Below are 12,330 nucleotides of genomic sequence, written 5' to 3'. Positions count from 1 at the left end.
GAAGTAAGTTGCGGAGCGAAGAGAATGAAATGAAGACGTCGGTCTCGAATGAGAAGGAGGGATATGATGAGATTACATGAGAGCTTCATTCGATAATGAGTGGTCGAGATGGAACCTCAATGCTTCATTTGGGATGTACCGCCTCGTATGTGCTGTACCGTACCTGTTGCTCCTGCCTCGAATTAGCTCAACGTCAGTGCTAACTGCTAACCAGTCCCGCGGCAGCCACTTCCAATTCTGGGCGTATGAGCTGTCCCAATTTTCTTTTTGTTTTGCTCCCCGTGACGCTGTAGTGCAGAAAGATTGGCAGTAACTATTCCTATTCAGTTGGCCACTGGAACTTGCCATAACCTCAACTTACTCGCTTTTACATACAGCACTTGGTTCCCTTCATCCTCAGACAATGACAGTACAGTCCGTACAGTACTCTTAGACTCTGTACCTTGAAAGAAACGCCTTGTTCATGTTGTAATGAGACCCGCACTCTACGAGTACCCGCATTAGCACGACGTAATTTCGGCAAGGGCCCCTAGCATCTTGGAAGAATTTCGAAGCAATAAACAAGACGAAAGATAGGGGATACCTCCATCGGCATCACGATCTGCTACTGTCCGGTGTACTCATTATCAATTTCTCGTTTCTAGACCCTTTGATCTCGGCCCGCACATCAGGACGATACGACCCAGTGCTGGTTGCTTCGCTGGCATCGCCTAACAAAACAACTCGACATGATTGCTCAGACTTGCTGCGTGGCCTCCAGGTTTTCAGCCTGAAGTGATGGTTTTATGATGACTTGCAGTCTCTCGATCGATAGGTATGCTGAAGCTCCTTTACTTCTGCGGACCAGGGATTTGTTTATTTTGGCCCATTTCTTCCATGATTCGAGGGATGTCCATGCATGGACATTACCCTTGCTGGGATAGACCAATAGGCAATGTGGGTTTGCTTCGTGGAACATTTCCCCGGAGTTTTAGGTCGAGTTCAGGTTGGACAACTCACCACATCGTCCCAAAACACTCACTATCATCACGATATGGAATGCGTGATTTGATAGCCTTGTACTCATCACAAATGTCTTTGTATTCTTTCTCGGCCGGTCGAAAGTCAGATTCTTTGCACTTCCCCCCTTTCTTGGTTTTGCCTCCACGCCATTGACTTTTCATGTACAGGCTACAGTAGGACCCTTAAATACACCGGGCCCGTACCCGCCCGTACCTGGAGCTAACTCGGGCCTCCTCCACCTTGCTGTGGACTGCGTTTGGAATGCTAGCTCAGGCACCCAGCTTTCCCTTTCCAAGCTCCGTCCAGCGCCTGTGGAGGGAGAGTTATAACTTTAGTTTAGGTAATTGTGCGAAACTCAAATCATGTCAATCCGACTACAGACTATGGATACAGAATACTATCTTGAGCGTCTTGCTTGGAGAGCACACCGATATGGGGTTCGCTTAGTTGTCGGCCCATCGTTTCATTGGGATTGTTCGCCTCGCTTCTGAATAAGAGACCGATTTCTCCGTAATATGCATCAGATCCCAACAGCACAACATCCATGCGGTGGCTGATCACTACAAGGGATCTCCTAGCTACAGTCAACCAGAGCGACATTGTGTGTGTGTAAGCACATGAGTCGAAGTACGAAATTGGGATTTTGAGGCTCTTGTATTGGTAGTGCTACTATTTATATGCTCTGATACTGATGTTAGTCGCTGGTCGCACAAGCTTGGGTGCCGTGCATATATGTGTTCTTTACCAAAAGGCCGAGTGTTTTTTGTACTCTCGGCAACTAGCATTATTTTGATATGTTGATTACAGGCCTGTATCGGAGCGAAGGAAAATCGGTCTACAATGGTCACCACCTCGGCAATTGTGTAAATCGAACATAGCCCGCCAGGTCGGGTCGCGCAATGTTCGCGGTCAAGCAAAAGGATCGATGCTACAGGGTAGGTTAATTGGCCAAGAACATCAAAGTAGAACACGAAGATGTGAATAGTACAAGGTGCTAAAGACTCAATGGGAGATCGCAGTATTTGAAAAGATGAAAACTGTCGACTCCATGATGACTCCCTAGACTCATTGTGGTCTTAATTCGAACAATCGTATTGTCAAGCAGAGGGAGGGCCTTTTGGTATCTTGGTCGACCAAGTAGTCTTCAGTACCCAACCCATGAGCATATGCCAATCGTGCATCATCAATTACAATACGGGAGCATATCGTACAAGGTAATCTTGATATAGTATTATTAGTCGAGTTTATCGATACATATTGATGTAATAAGCAGATGACCCATTCCGACGCCGATGAGCTCTAGTGGGCTCAAGGCCAGGAGAAGGAAGAAAGAGCAAAGATATGTAATCATGTCCACTCTCCAGATAATTCAGAAACTGGGACTTGTAAACCGGGTCATGCAAATGCGAACGCGGAGTTTGTGATGCTGCCTCAGTCAATTGCAGCCGTGACTTTCGTTATCAAATTCGTACAACACTTTCTATATGAACCGTCCAAATGATTCGTGTCCGAGAACGCCACCCGCGATAGCCCTGAGATTGCCATTTGAACCGATGAAATGGGATGAGAGCAATAATAATGCTTTTTTATCAAACATGCTAAAGGGAAAAAAAAAAGAAAAAAGATGAAGAGGTTCATCTTCTCATGACTAAAAGTTGGATGATGCGTTTACAGGCGTTGGTTGATGGTAATTCTCCAACGTCGACGCAAATGGGCTGCGCTGGGGACCAGCACTACCGACACTGTTGTACTCGGTCTTCTCAATACTGTGGTAAGGGCCGTTGCTGTTGGGACGGCTGTTGGACTCGTCAAAGTCCATGAGACCATCAGCCTCTTCGTTGTGCTTCTTGCGTCCCCAGATTCTCCAAGCAACGAGACCGAGAGCACCGACGACAATGGCACCACCAATACCGACAACAACGCCAATAACAGTGTTGCGGGTCTTTGTTGACATGCCAGATGAGCTGCCGTCGTCATCACCATCGCTGAGTCCAGGCGTAGAGGTAGACACACTCGTAGTGGTCATAGTCTCGAGATCACCATTGTCGTTGGTCCTCGTGACAACGGCAATGTGGGTAGAGGTGACAGGCTTGGCGGTAGTTCGAGTGTCTTTCTCGGCTGCAGTGCTGCTGGCCTCCTCGTCGCTACCGGCGGCAGTGCTGCTGGTGTCCTCGTTTTGGTTCTTGCTGCTGTTGGCGGCGGCGGTGGTAGGTGAAGCAGCCGCTGTTGTCGACTCGGCAGCGGTTTTCTCATCAGTGGCAGAAGCAGCGGCAGTAGACTGGGTGTCGTCGGTGGCCTCGGTGGGCGAAGGAGCAGAAGTCTCAGCGGGCTTGCTATCGGCAGCGGTGGATTTCTCGGCAGCCTTGGTAGTAGAGCTGTCCTTGGTGGGGGAAGGCTCCGCGGGCGTGGTCTCTGCAGGTTTATCGGCAGTAGACTCAGCAGCAGTAGCAGATGCCTTTGAAGGCTCGTCGGTAGCCTGGGTAGCTTCATCGGAGGCGGTATCGGCAGGTGCATCAGACTTGGAGTCTACTGTGTCCGTGGGAGCAGCTGTATCTGGTTCTGCCTGAGAAACCGAGGGCACATCGATTGGTAGTGTTGCACTTGCTAGGACGTCCTCGGGTTTTTGACTAGGGCTTGCTCTTCGCATAACTCGACGCTCCTTGAGGTGGATTTTGTTGAGGTCGATCCATGATGCCTGAGCGACGCAGATAATAGCGAAAGCTACCAGTAGCAGCTTGACAAACCGTGTGGCGTACATGTCGGTGGCTGTGACTGCGGATGGTGTCGGATATAATGACGAGGAAGGGTGATTAGACAGGAATGACCAGTCGAGATGTCGAAAGGAGCTTGTCGTCCCTGTTCAGGAGTGGTGAAGAGAAACGCGTAATGGCGCTTTAATAAACTTGCTGCTGACGCAAACTGGATATACGACTAAGTGGAGAGATCAGCTGGCTATCCGCGATCAACGTGGGAATAAATTGTCGTATGCGATGCGAATATCTGAATCGAATAAAGTGTTCGCGATTCAGAGGATGGCACTGGTATTTTATCTGCGATTATTTGACAGAAGGATTATTGGCCGTCAAATGAGTTGCGAGAGCGAGAGTGAGATCGACCAACAAAGCGTCGAAGTGGGATATGATCCTTAGTCTAAACGACGGAAATTGTTGGAGATATGTAAGTAAATAACAAAGACAGAAATAAGAGCGAGAGTGGGTGAGTCAGTCAGCGAGTGAGCGAGAGACGGTTGTATATGCAAGTCGACTATAACAGTCACGAGAAAAATGCAAGAGTCGTGTGATGAGGGTGAGTGGGAGTCTTATAAAGAGACCAGGGCTGGCCAAACAAAGGAAGATGACTTATGGAATGGAATGGAGAAGGACGGAGCGGGTCAGTAATTGGATTGCTGGGCCTCGTATTTGGCAGGCCCCAGTACAGAGTAGTTCAGGCAGTCGATATGCATGGGCATGGATCTGGGTCAGGGTGGTACTGAACGGGGGACCTTTGATGGATGGAGGCTGTGCTTTTAGGGGAGACCTACTATTATCCGCCCTTATCGCTACCAACCTCCATTTTAACACAAAGGACAATACGATAAACACGGCATAATACGCAAACGGCCTGTTGATTTTGCCATGTAGTTGTGATTGTCTACCAAGTGACCTCTATTATTTAGAGTTGCCTAGGTATTGAGAGAATAGGAAAGAAAAAAAAAAAAGAAAAGGAAAAAATTCCAAGCTCAAGCTGTCTAAAACAAGTGCTCAGGTCGAACTACCTTAGCCGAAACAGCTCGTTTGTGGCGGCCACACCGCGCGCCGAGACTTACGAATCGACCAAGCTGGAAACGATGGGTTAGGTTAGCTCTGGTTACCTAAATCTCTGTTGTGAATTTAATAGGTATTTATTTTTACGGATAAGGTTGACCGATGATAGACTTTCGTTTAGAAAGCCACAATGAAAAGGCCTGCATGTTTCGCCTTGCGGCAGTTGTTATTAACCGATTCGACAACGTTTCTCCAACAAGGAAAATGTTGAAGATCTATTGTTTCCGTTACTGCACGGCCGTCTCCACGGGTAGGTATGCATGCATCAGAAGCCAAGTTTTAAGTTTTTTCTCTTCTTCTCACATGCATGACTATTGACCACTGACTGTCAGGGACGAACTGGCAGGAGACCTACCTGTACTGCACAAGTCATGAGCATGGCTGTGGCTGTTCGTATAACTAAACCGTTCTCATATGTCAAATTTCTTAGAGGCCCTCTCTCTGATGCTGTACTGATTCTGTATTTCCCTCAACATCACTGCTCTTTATGCTTTATGTCTATTGATCTAGAAAACAGCCCTAATGCTTCACAAACCTATCATCTTTACTCAGGTACATACACGTACAGTTGTCGACGTCGTTGGTGGATCACGCACCCCTGTCACGATCAGTGTGAGTCGTCGTCATCATCGTCAACAAAAGGTGATCAACAGTCTTTGACACAGATTTTCATGTGCATCAGTAGCAACAGCATAAAATATCAAAAACTTGGCGGTTCATCATCATACCCTCTGTGACAATCAACATGCTGACTGAACGGCTGCCTCTTCCTCCGTCTCCCTTTCTTCCAAGGGTTCGTTGCTACGACGTCAGTCCTTCCCTGTCAAAACTCGCCTCTACCGAAATCATCACGTAAAGAAGGATCCTTACCAAATCCACTTTGCCCGTCGGTCCCTTACACAGAGTAGGTCATTCACTAAAATAAAAGTGGTCGGCTTCTGGGGATGACGGGAGTTTGTTATCGTCCGACTAATGGGGAAAACACCCCTAAAAGAGAAGAACAAAAATAGCATCAGACCTCATCCAAGCCAATCCTATCCCGTCCCCTGAGCGCCGATACATACCAAAAAGTAAAACTCTCCGTCCTGCCGGGTCCTCGAGCCTCAAGGTCTCTTTGTCGGTTTCTGGTCCTCTCAGTCGTCATCGTTATATCTCTTGGGAAGATCTTATAGCCAGGGGGAATCCACTGCTTGCAACATGAAATCAAGGTTATCGCTCAATTTTATTTCATTTTAGTAATATTGCTAGCATAATTGCATTGCATCCCCATCTTCCTGCGTGTAAAAATGACAGCTGTCAGAAAGCAAGCTCTGTTCCAAGGTCTACAGCCATGGTCTACCTCTTTCAAAGGGTCCAAAGTACATACGACGCGTGATTTGTCTTACGTGTTGCAGTATTTGGGGCCATATTGTTACGCGCTCACCTAACCTGTGTTATGATTCGCAAACGGCACGACATACAAAAGACTCCGTCCAGTCAAATCATCTCTTGTGGTCTTACTTCATTGTTGTCAACCATTTGACCGTAACGTGCCTTTCTTTACCAATGTCACGTCACCTCGGTTGGACCCTTTGTCGATCCCCCGTGAGGCTGTGTTCGATCATGGGGATGCTGAATGCTTAATCCAACGGATCCCATCACTTGCCTATTTATTTATTTATGCTGTTATGATTGAACGACAATAAATAGGGACGTGCAAAAAGTAAGCCAAAATGGTGTTCCTGTTTTGCTTTCAAACCAAAGCTCATTTGCCTGACTCTTCCCTTCACCCTTGGTCAACAATTCAATCTCCAAGCATTCTCATTGTCTCAACGCAGATTGACATCACCACAGACACTCGAAAACAGCAACAAAAATACAGTCATTAGGTGATATTGTATTATCGGGATCGCATTCCTCCCCTAAGCAAAGTATGATGCGCTATAAACTAGGAAATCCAGCAGCTTGAAATCAAACATTGCCTACAAGACCCTGCTTTTCAGTTATAAGCCAATAAGATAACACAATATGCAACACCTCACAGGTGAAGCGGCCCTAAGTCCGATAACATTTTTCCTCGATCGTAAGATGCGCATGCAATTTCTTGGAATGAATGACAATGTGTGTAATGGATGCGTGTGGACGCTGTGGGCCAATCCCAATACCCCTAGGAAAGGCTGGTTATACCCAAGTAAAACGCCGAGCATAGAACCAATGAAATAATAAATCTTTTCCATCAAATATGGTATCTCAGTGAATGCAAAGAAACGGAAAACGAGCCTTTAGGCTATTGGCTCCAGATGGGAGCGTGTCGATATGCTGGTGAGTTATAGCTATGGAGGACCCGGAATGGAGGGTCTTGAGCATACATTCCACCACCCTGCGAGTTTTGCCTACCGTGAGTCGGTTGGTTGGGAACGGGGCCAGTGACATATATGTTGGGATACTGTTGAGCCATGTTGGATGCCCCATAGACCAGGGCCTGGTTCTGTATCATGTAATTCTGCTGTAGTTGCTGTTTGAGAGTGTACATATCCATTGGCGCCCATGCTTGAAGAGATGATTGGGGACGAAGTTGCTGCTGCTGATATTGTTGCTGCTGCTGATATTGTTGCTGCTGCTGATATTGTTGCTGCTGTTGCTGCTGTTGCTGCTGTTGCTGCTGTTGCTGCTGTTGCTGCTGTTGCTGCTGTTGCTGCTGTTGCTGCTGTTGCTGCTGTTGCTGCTGTTGCTGCTGTTGCTGCTGTTGCTGCTGTTGCTGCTGTTGCTGCTGTTGCTGCTGTTGCTGCTGTTGCATCTGCATCTCCATTTGTTGCTGCATCTGCATCAACGTAGTGCTGCTTCTTGAGCGTGGCCTACCAGGCCCCGGACGCGGCTGTGCTGGTGCCGATGCCCGACGATTATGACTCGACTGCGAGATAGCCGGTCCAGTCTGCTGCGTACCGTTGCTCGAGTATGACAGAACCCTGGGTTGTTGTACAGGAAACCCCGATCGTGAACCCATGTTACCCCCTGGGCTTATAGGCATGCCTCGGTTCGAGTTACGTGACTCCGTGCGGCCGTGCGAGACGTGGCGATTCTGGGGTGTTGTCCGACCATAGTCTTGAGGCAGAGAAAGTCGCCTGCCAGTGGGCCGAGAGTTGATGGGGAAAGAAGGGGTCATGGAACGGCTGTGCCCCTGCTTGCCTCGCGAAGATTTGGAATTTCTGTTCTGCATGCTCACAGGAGGCGAGGCTCTTATGCGTGAGCCTTGTTGAGTCTCAATCTGAGATGGGCCGAGCGACATTCGACGACTCGCTGACAGATTTGGTGCTGAGCTATTGGTACGAAGATGAGCCAACTCGGGCTTATCTCGTCGCTCTTGCGTGCCTGGCATGGTGTTGGTCTTTCGCGTCGGTGAGGGCAAGCTGCCAGAGCTGCTGGCAGTTTTCCTGGGCACTGGCCGAGAAGACCGGGAGCTTGCAGCTCGAGTCCCAGAGACAGGCCCAAAGTGCTGGGAAGATAATCCCATGGCGGTTGAAGGGCGTCTCGGGGTTGGCTCAGGCAAGGAGCTTATTGTAGGACTGGCGTCTGCGCTTCGGGTACCAAATATCTGAGCGATAGACCGGCGCCAGGATTGCCGTCGAGACGGTTTCTTGGCTGCGAGTTTTTCGACACTCTTGGTTGTTTCCTCTCCTCCGAGTTCTGGCGCAATATCAACAGTCTGGCTCTCCACACTCAAGATAGTGTGCAGAGTATCTTTGCTCGGCTCATTCCGAAGTGTTGATCGTCTGGATCTAGGCCTCGATTTGGGCTTGAGACCCCGAGCATTGTTCGGCACAGTCTGTTCAACCACAGATACATTCTCCGTCTTCTTGAACGACCCCTTCCTACGGGAACCGTTGAGAAAGCGAGAGATCTTACTACCGCCCTGGGTGACATCAGGGGTTATAGTAGACAGTTGACTGTTATCATCGCTCTTTGACAGGAGGATTGGTGTTGTCGCGGTGCTCGATACTCGTGGCTCGAAACTCCGGGTGGACTTTAGTGACGAGAGGCGTATCCGACTGCCGATAGCAAATGGGGAGAATGGCCTGCTAGTCGGACTTGTTGGGTAAGTTGAGGTGTCATCATCTACTGATGATAGAGGAACCTCGAGGTGAATTGGTAACCGATTGCGTGTTTGTGAAGGGTCCAAAGAAGAAGTGCGCGTCGAGTTTGAATCCGAAGGCGAGCTCATCCCCGAGACGTCGATTTCAAGCCTTTCCGCAGTCATAGTGTTCTTTTCCGTGAAGCCGGATCTCAAGCTAGGTAATGATCGGAGAGAGACATTGGAACTGTAACCACTGTCATTGCGGGACGCGGTCCGCTGCGTTTTCTCAGATGAGGGACTCGGGATAAAGCCACTGTCAGACCTTGTCAACCCTTTAAGCATTTTGTGTTCGAGGTCCAAGTGCATTTTCTTTGGGTCTGGCTTTGAAGTTGTGTCTTCCTTTAGGTGCAGAACCTCAGCAACGGGAAATGAGACAGCATTCCCGTTCTCAGACATTTGGCCATGACCTGTTCTAGATTTGTCTGTATTGCCCAAATGCTCGGCAACGGAGCTTGGAACTTGAGCAATGACTTTTCCAGTTGTCATAGACCTTGTCTCTGCCGTGTTCAATCCTTCGTTCACCAAATTGGTAGGATTGATGGCTTGCTCATCAAAGTAATCCGCACAAGGGGTTGCTAGTGTCGACTTAGAAGCCCCTTGTTGCTTGACGTCATTTTCGGGCACTGGGGAAGTCACCGGTGCTCCGTTGGTGATGCGCAGAGATCCAAATTTCATACCACCTAGTTGCTTGTAGTCGGCTTCCACTGGCGTAACGGCCCTGCCTGAAGAGTGGGTTTGCGATGTGATTGTGGTAGGCATCGACATACGTCTTGCCATGCCAGACTCGATCGAATTGTGCCGGGATTGACTTGGAGTTGGTGGGAGACTCTTGCGGAAGCTCGATTTGGCTGAGACCGGGGGATTGGAATGGTGGGCTCTAGTTGCTACGCCTGGGATTTGCACGACGGAGCGGCGGCGCATTGGCATGTAGAGAGAAACGTCTGAATTCGTCCTGCTGATGGAAGAGCCCGCAGAATGATAGGCGTTGTTGTTGTCATCTGTTACATCCTGGCCGGCCTCATCAGAATGGATCTTAAATTTGGAGGTGATAGGCTCGCTAGGAAGCTTCTCTTTAGCACCGAGAAGCGATTTAAGCTCAGCAGCTCTCGTATTGTAGCCAGTAGAGCCAGACGGTACTGCAACGGGCATGCTATTTTTGAGGCAGTCAGCTCTATTTATCAACAAGCATAGACACGTTGCACAAACCTATCAGCGCGGGCGAGTGTGCGGTAACCGCTATCTTGGGCCATAGAGCTCGCCCTGGAGCTGTTGAGGAAGCTTGGCAACCTGGGAGACTGCTCTGACTGGACTGATGACCTTCGTCGCATTGAATCACGCCGGGATTCTCTACAAGTAGGACTTGTCACAGGACTAACAACGTCACTAGCAGGGACGGCTATACCAAGCCCAGGCGCCACCCTCCTCGTGGATGAAGCCTTATTAGGAGTAGGCGGCAGCGATCCAACAAGATACGAGTTGGAGTAGTGCTCACAATTGGGCGTCACGGCAGCAGCAGCGTATGGCAGACCAGCTGCTGTTGTCTGGCTGCAGTGGGGTGGCTTGGATAGTTTCCGATGCCCGCGAGGGGTTTCGGCGGATTGTTCATTGCCCATTGGACCAAACTGTTTGCACTCCTGGCCCGTGAGATGCTATCGGAAGCAAGAGGTAATGGGTGCTCGGAAGGAAGCTTATGAGGCTCCTCAACGAGCAAAGACGATCGTTCACTGGTACATAGGCGCCTCCATGCCGTCAAACATGAACTATCCCGTGTTCTACTCAGGCGTGAGGAAGGATAGAGTGAAGGAGCTCGGTGTGTGAAATGGTCGGGACTGGTATTGCAACAGGTGGAATTGGTTGGTTCTCAGAACTATGAAAAAGAAATAAAAGCAAAAGGAAGCTCAAAGATATGAGAGGTGAGAAGAGTAGAAGACAGAGAAGAGGTTGGACGAGGTGGAGTCGAGTTTAAAGATCCATGACAGTTTTGGCGGAGTTGACGGTCGCATGAGGGGAACTCCCGGACAAGGAGAACCTGGTTGTTTGTTGAGGTGAGGTATGAGATCCATGTGAGGGGTGAGACCAAACCGAGCAGGGGATGGATCATGTCGAGACGAGACGCGAGCATCAACAACAAGCCAGGCCAAGAACAGAATGAAGCAGCCACAGCCAAAGCGGATTAGTCGGTAGACGGACGAGACGGAGAAGAGCGCTGACGTGACAAAAGGCGCAGGAAATTGAAGGCTAGAGCTGCCTCTGTCCCGGAAGAGACGAAATCTGAGTTTCTGCAAGCCTGGACGGGAGGAGAGATGAGATGGGACTATCGCAAAATCGCTAGTTAGACCATCCATGATATGACGGGAAGAAAGTGGAGGTTTGTTTAGTCTCGGTCCTAGGCTAGGATAACAACACAGCTACTCCGCTACGTAGCAGTTAGACTAGGCCGTACCTACGTCCTGCCTGCAACCAACAGCTAACCCAACTCAGAGCTCTCGCACTAGCCAAGGCACATCCATTGATACTTCCGATCCTAATACGATTGAGGTGGGCTAGGTAGATTGGACGTTTCGACAACCGCCCAAGGGCCGATAACCAATCAACTTATCCACTCGACAATTGACTTCGGATAAATCTCCTCGATTCAGAGGCGCCAAGGTTTCATTTCAATGCGGTCTCCAAAGAGATAACAAACATGATTCAACCAAGAGGTTGATTTGACACCAAGGGAATTTAATTGACTAAGCATACTCTCCTGTACATGTGCGTGCATACGTACGTACGTACTCACTCAGATCATGCACGACCCGTCCGCCATTCGAGGTTACCTCGAGACGTCCATCTGCTGCTACTCTGATTAGGTTTGTTACATTTACTCTCGGTATCAGGCTACCTACTAACTTGCAGATGAAAACCTTTACGAGGATTGAGTTGCAAAGCCATGCATGTACATGCGGCAGCCACAACCAGCCAAAGCATGCGGTATCATTGGAATGGCCGAGCAGATCAAGTTTTGACATTCTCACACGTGAGAGGATTGGCAGCGAAATTGCTCTCTGAGAACAAACCATCATCTTACAGGCGTCAGATCCTTTGTGATTCGAGTTTGACCGCATCAAGGAATTGAACCCGTCAGTATAGGTCTCTATAGTACAGCACTGACCACTTGCTATATGACAACACACAGCGCCGCTTTTTCTTATATTGCAGGGCTGCTGTTAGCGGACACACACCCAGTCTTGCGGTCACTTACTGTCTCGTCCAGTTCCATGACGACCAGCCGAAAGCCACCGAAAGCTCGCTCACTCACTGAGGACGGCTGACATGACGCTGTACAACGATGGGCTGAGTTACAGCCTGCAGCGTTACTGTGCTGCCTTGTCCCCTCTGGCCTGTTTATTG

At 49.2% G+C, this 12,330-nt stretch overlaps 4 protein-coding genes across 4 annotated transcripts; all 4 read right to left on the bottom strand.

Moving 5' to 3' along the window:
• Positions 1–855: 855 nt before the first annotated feature.
• Positions 856–1,602, bottom strand: FGSG_08787 (uncharacterized protein; the record flags this gene model as incomplete). The annotated part of the gene is made up of 4 exons (XM_011321634.1): positions 856–914; positions 1,022–1,155; positions 1,206–1,311; positions 1,431–1,602. The coding sequence occupies 4 exons, from the start codon at positions 1,600–1,602 to the stop codon at positions 856–858; spliced, it is 471 nt and encodes a 156-aa protein (XP_011319936.1).
• A 619-nt stretch (positions 1,603–2,221) lies between these two features.
• On the bottom strand, positions 2,222–4,248 carry FGSG_08788 (uncharacterized protein). Its single transcript, XM_011321633.1, has one exon. It carries the CDS (start codon positions 3,758–3,760, stop codon positions 2,651–2,653), a length of 1,110 nt encoding a protein of 369 aa, XP_011319935.1. The 5' UTR covers positions 3,761–4,248; the 3' UTR covers positions 2,222–2,650.
• Positions 4,249–7,092: 2,844 nt separating this feature from the next.
• On the bottom strand, positions 7,093–7,632 carry FGSG_13298 (uncharacterized protein; the record flags this gene model as incomplete). The annotated part of the gene is made up of 1 exon (XM_011321632.1): positions 7,093–7,632. The coding sequence occupies one exon, from the start codon at positions 7,630–7,632 to the stop codon at positions 7,093–7,095; it is 540 nt and encodes a 179-aa protein (XP_011319934.1).
• A 949-nt stretch (positions 7,633–8,581) lies between these two features.
• FGSG_13297 (uncharacterized protein) lies at positions 8,582–10,848 on the bottom strand (the record flags this gene model as incomplete). Its single annotated transcript, XM_011321631.1, has 3 exons — positions 10,144–10,848; positions 8,709–10,087; positions 8,582–8,628 (listed from the first exon to the last, which is right to left on the bottom strand). Exons 1-3 carry the CDS (start codon positions 10,548–10,550, stop codon positions 8,582–8,584), a joined length of 1,833 nt encoding a protein of 610 aa, XP_011319933.1. The 5' UTR covers positions 10,551–10,848.
• Between the last annotated feature and the right edge of the window lie 1,482 nt (positions 10,849–12,330).

This window comes from Fusarium graminearum, chromosome 2, assembly GCF_000240135.3.
Source record: "Fusarium graminearum PH-1 chromosome 2, whole genome shotgun sequence".
NCBI classification, from domain to species: domain Eukaryota; kingdom Fungi; phylum Ascomycota; class Sordariomycetes; order Hypocreales; family Nectriaceae; genus Fusarium; species Fusarium graminearum.
This window is presented reverse-complemented; position numbering and strand designations above follow the sequence as displayed.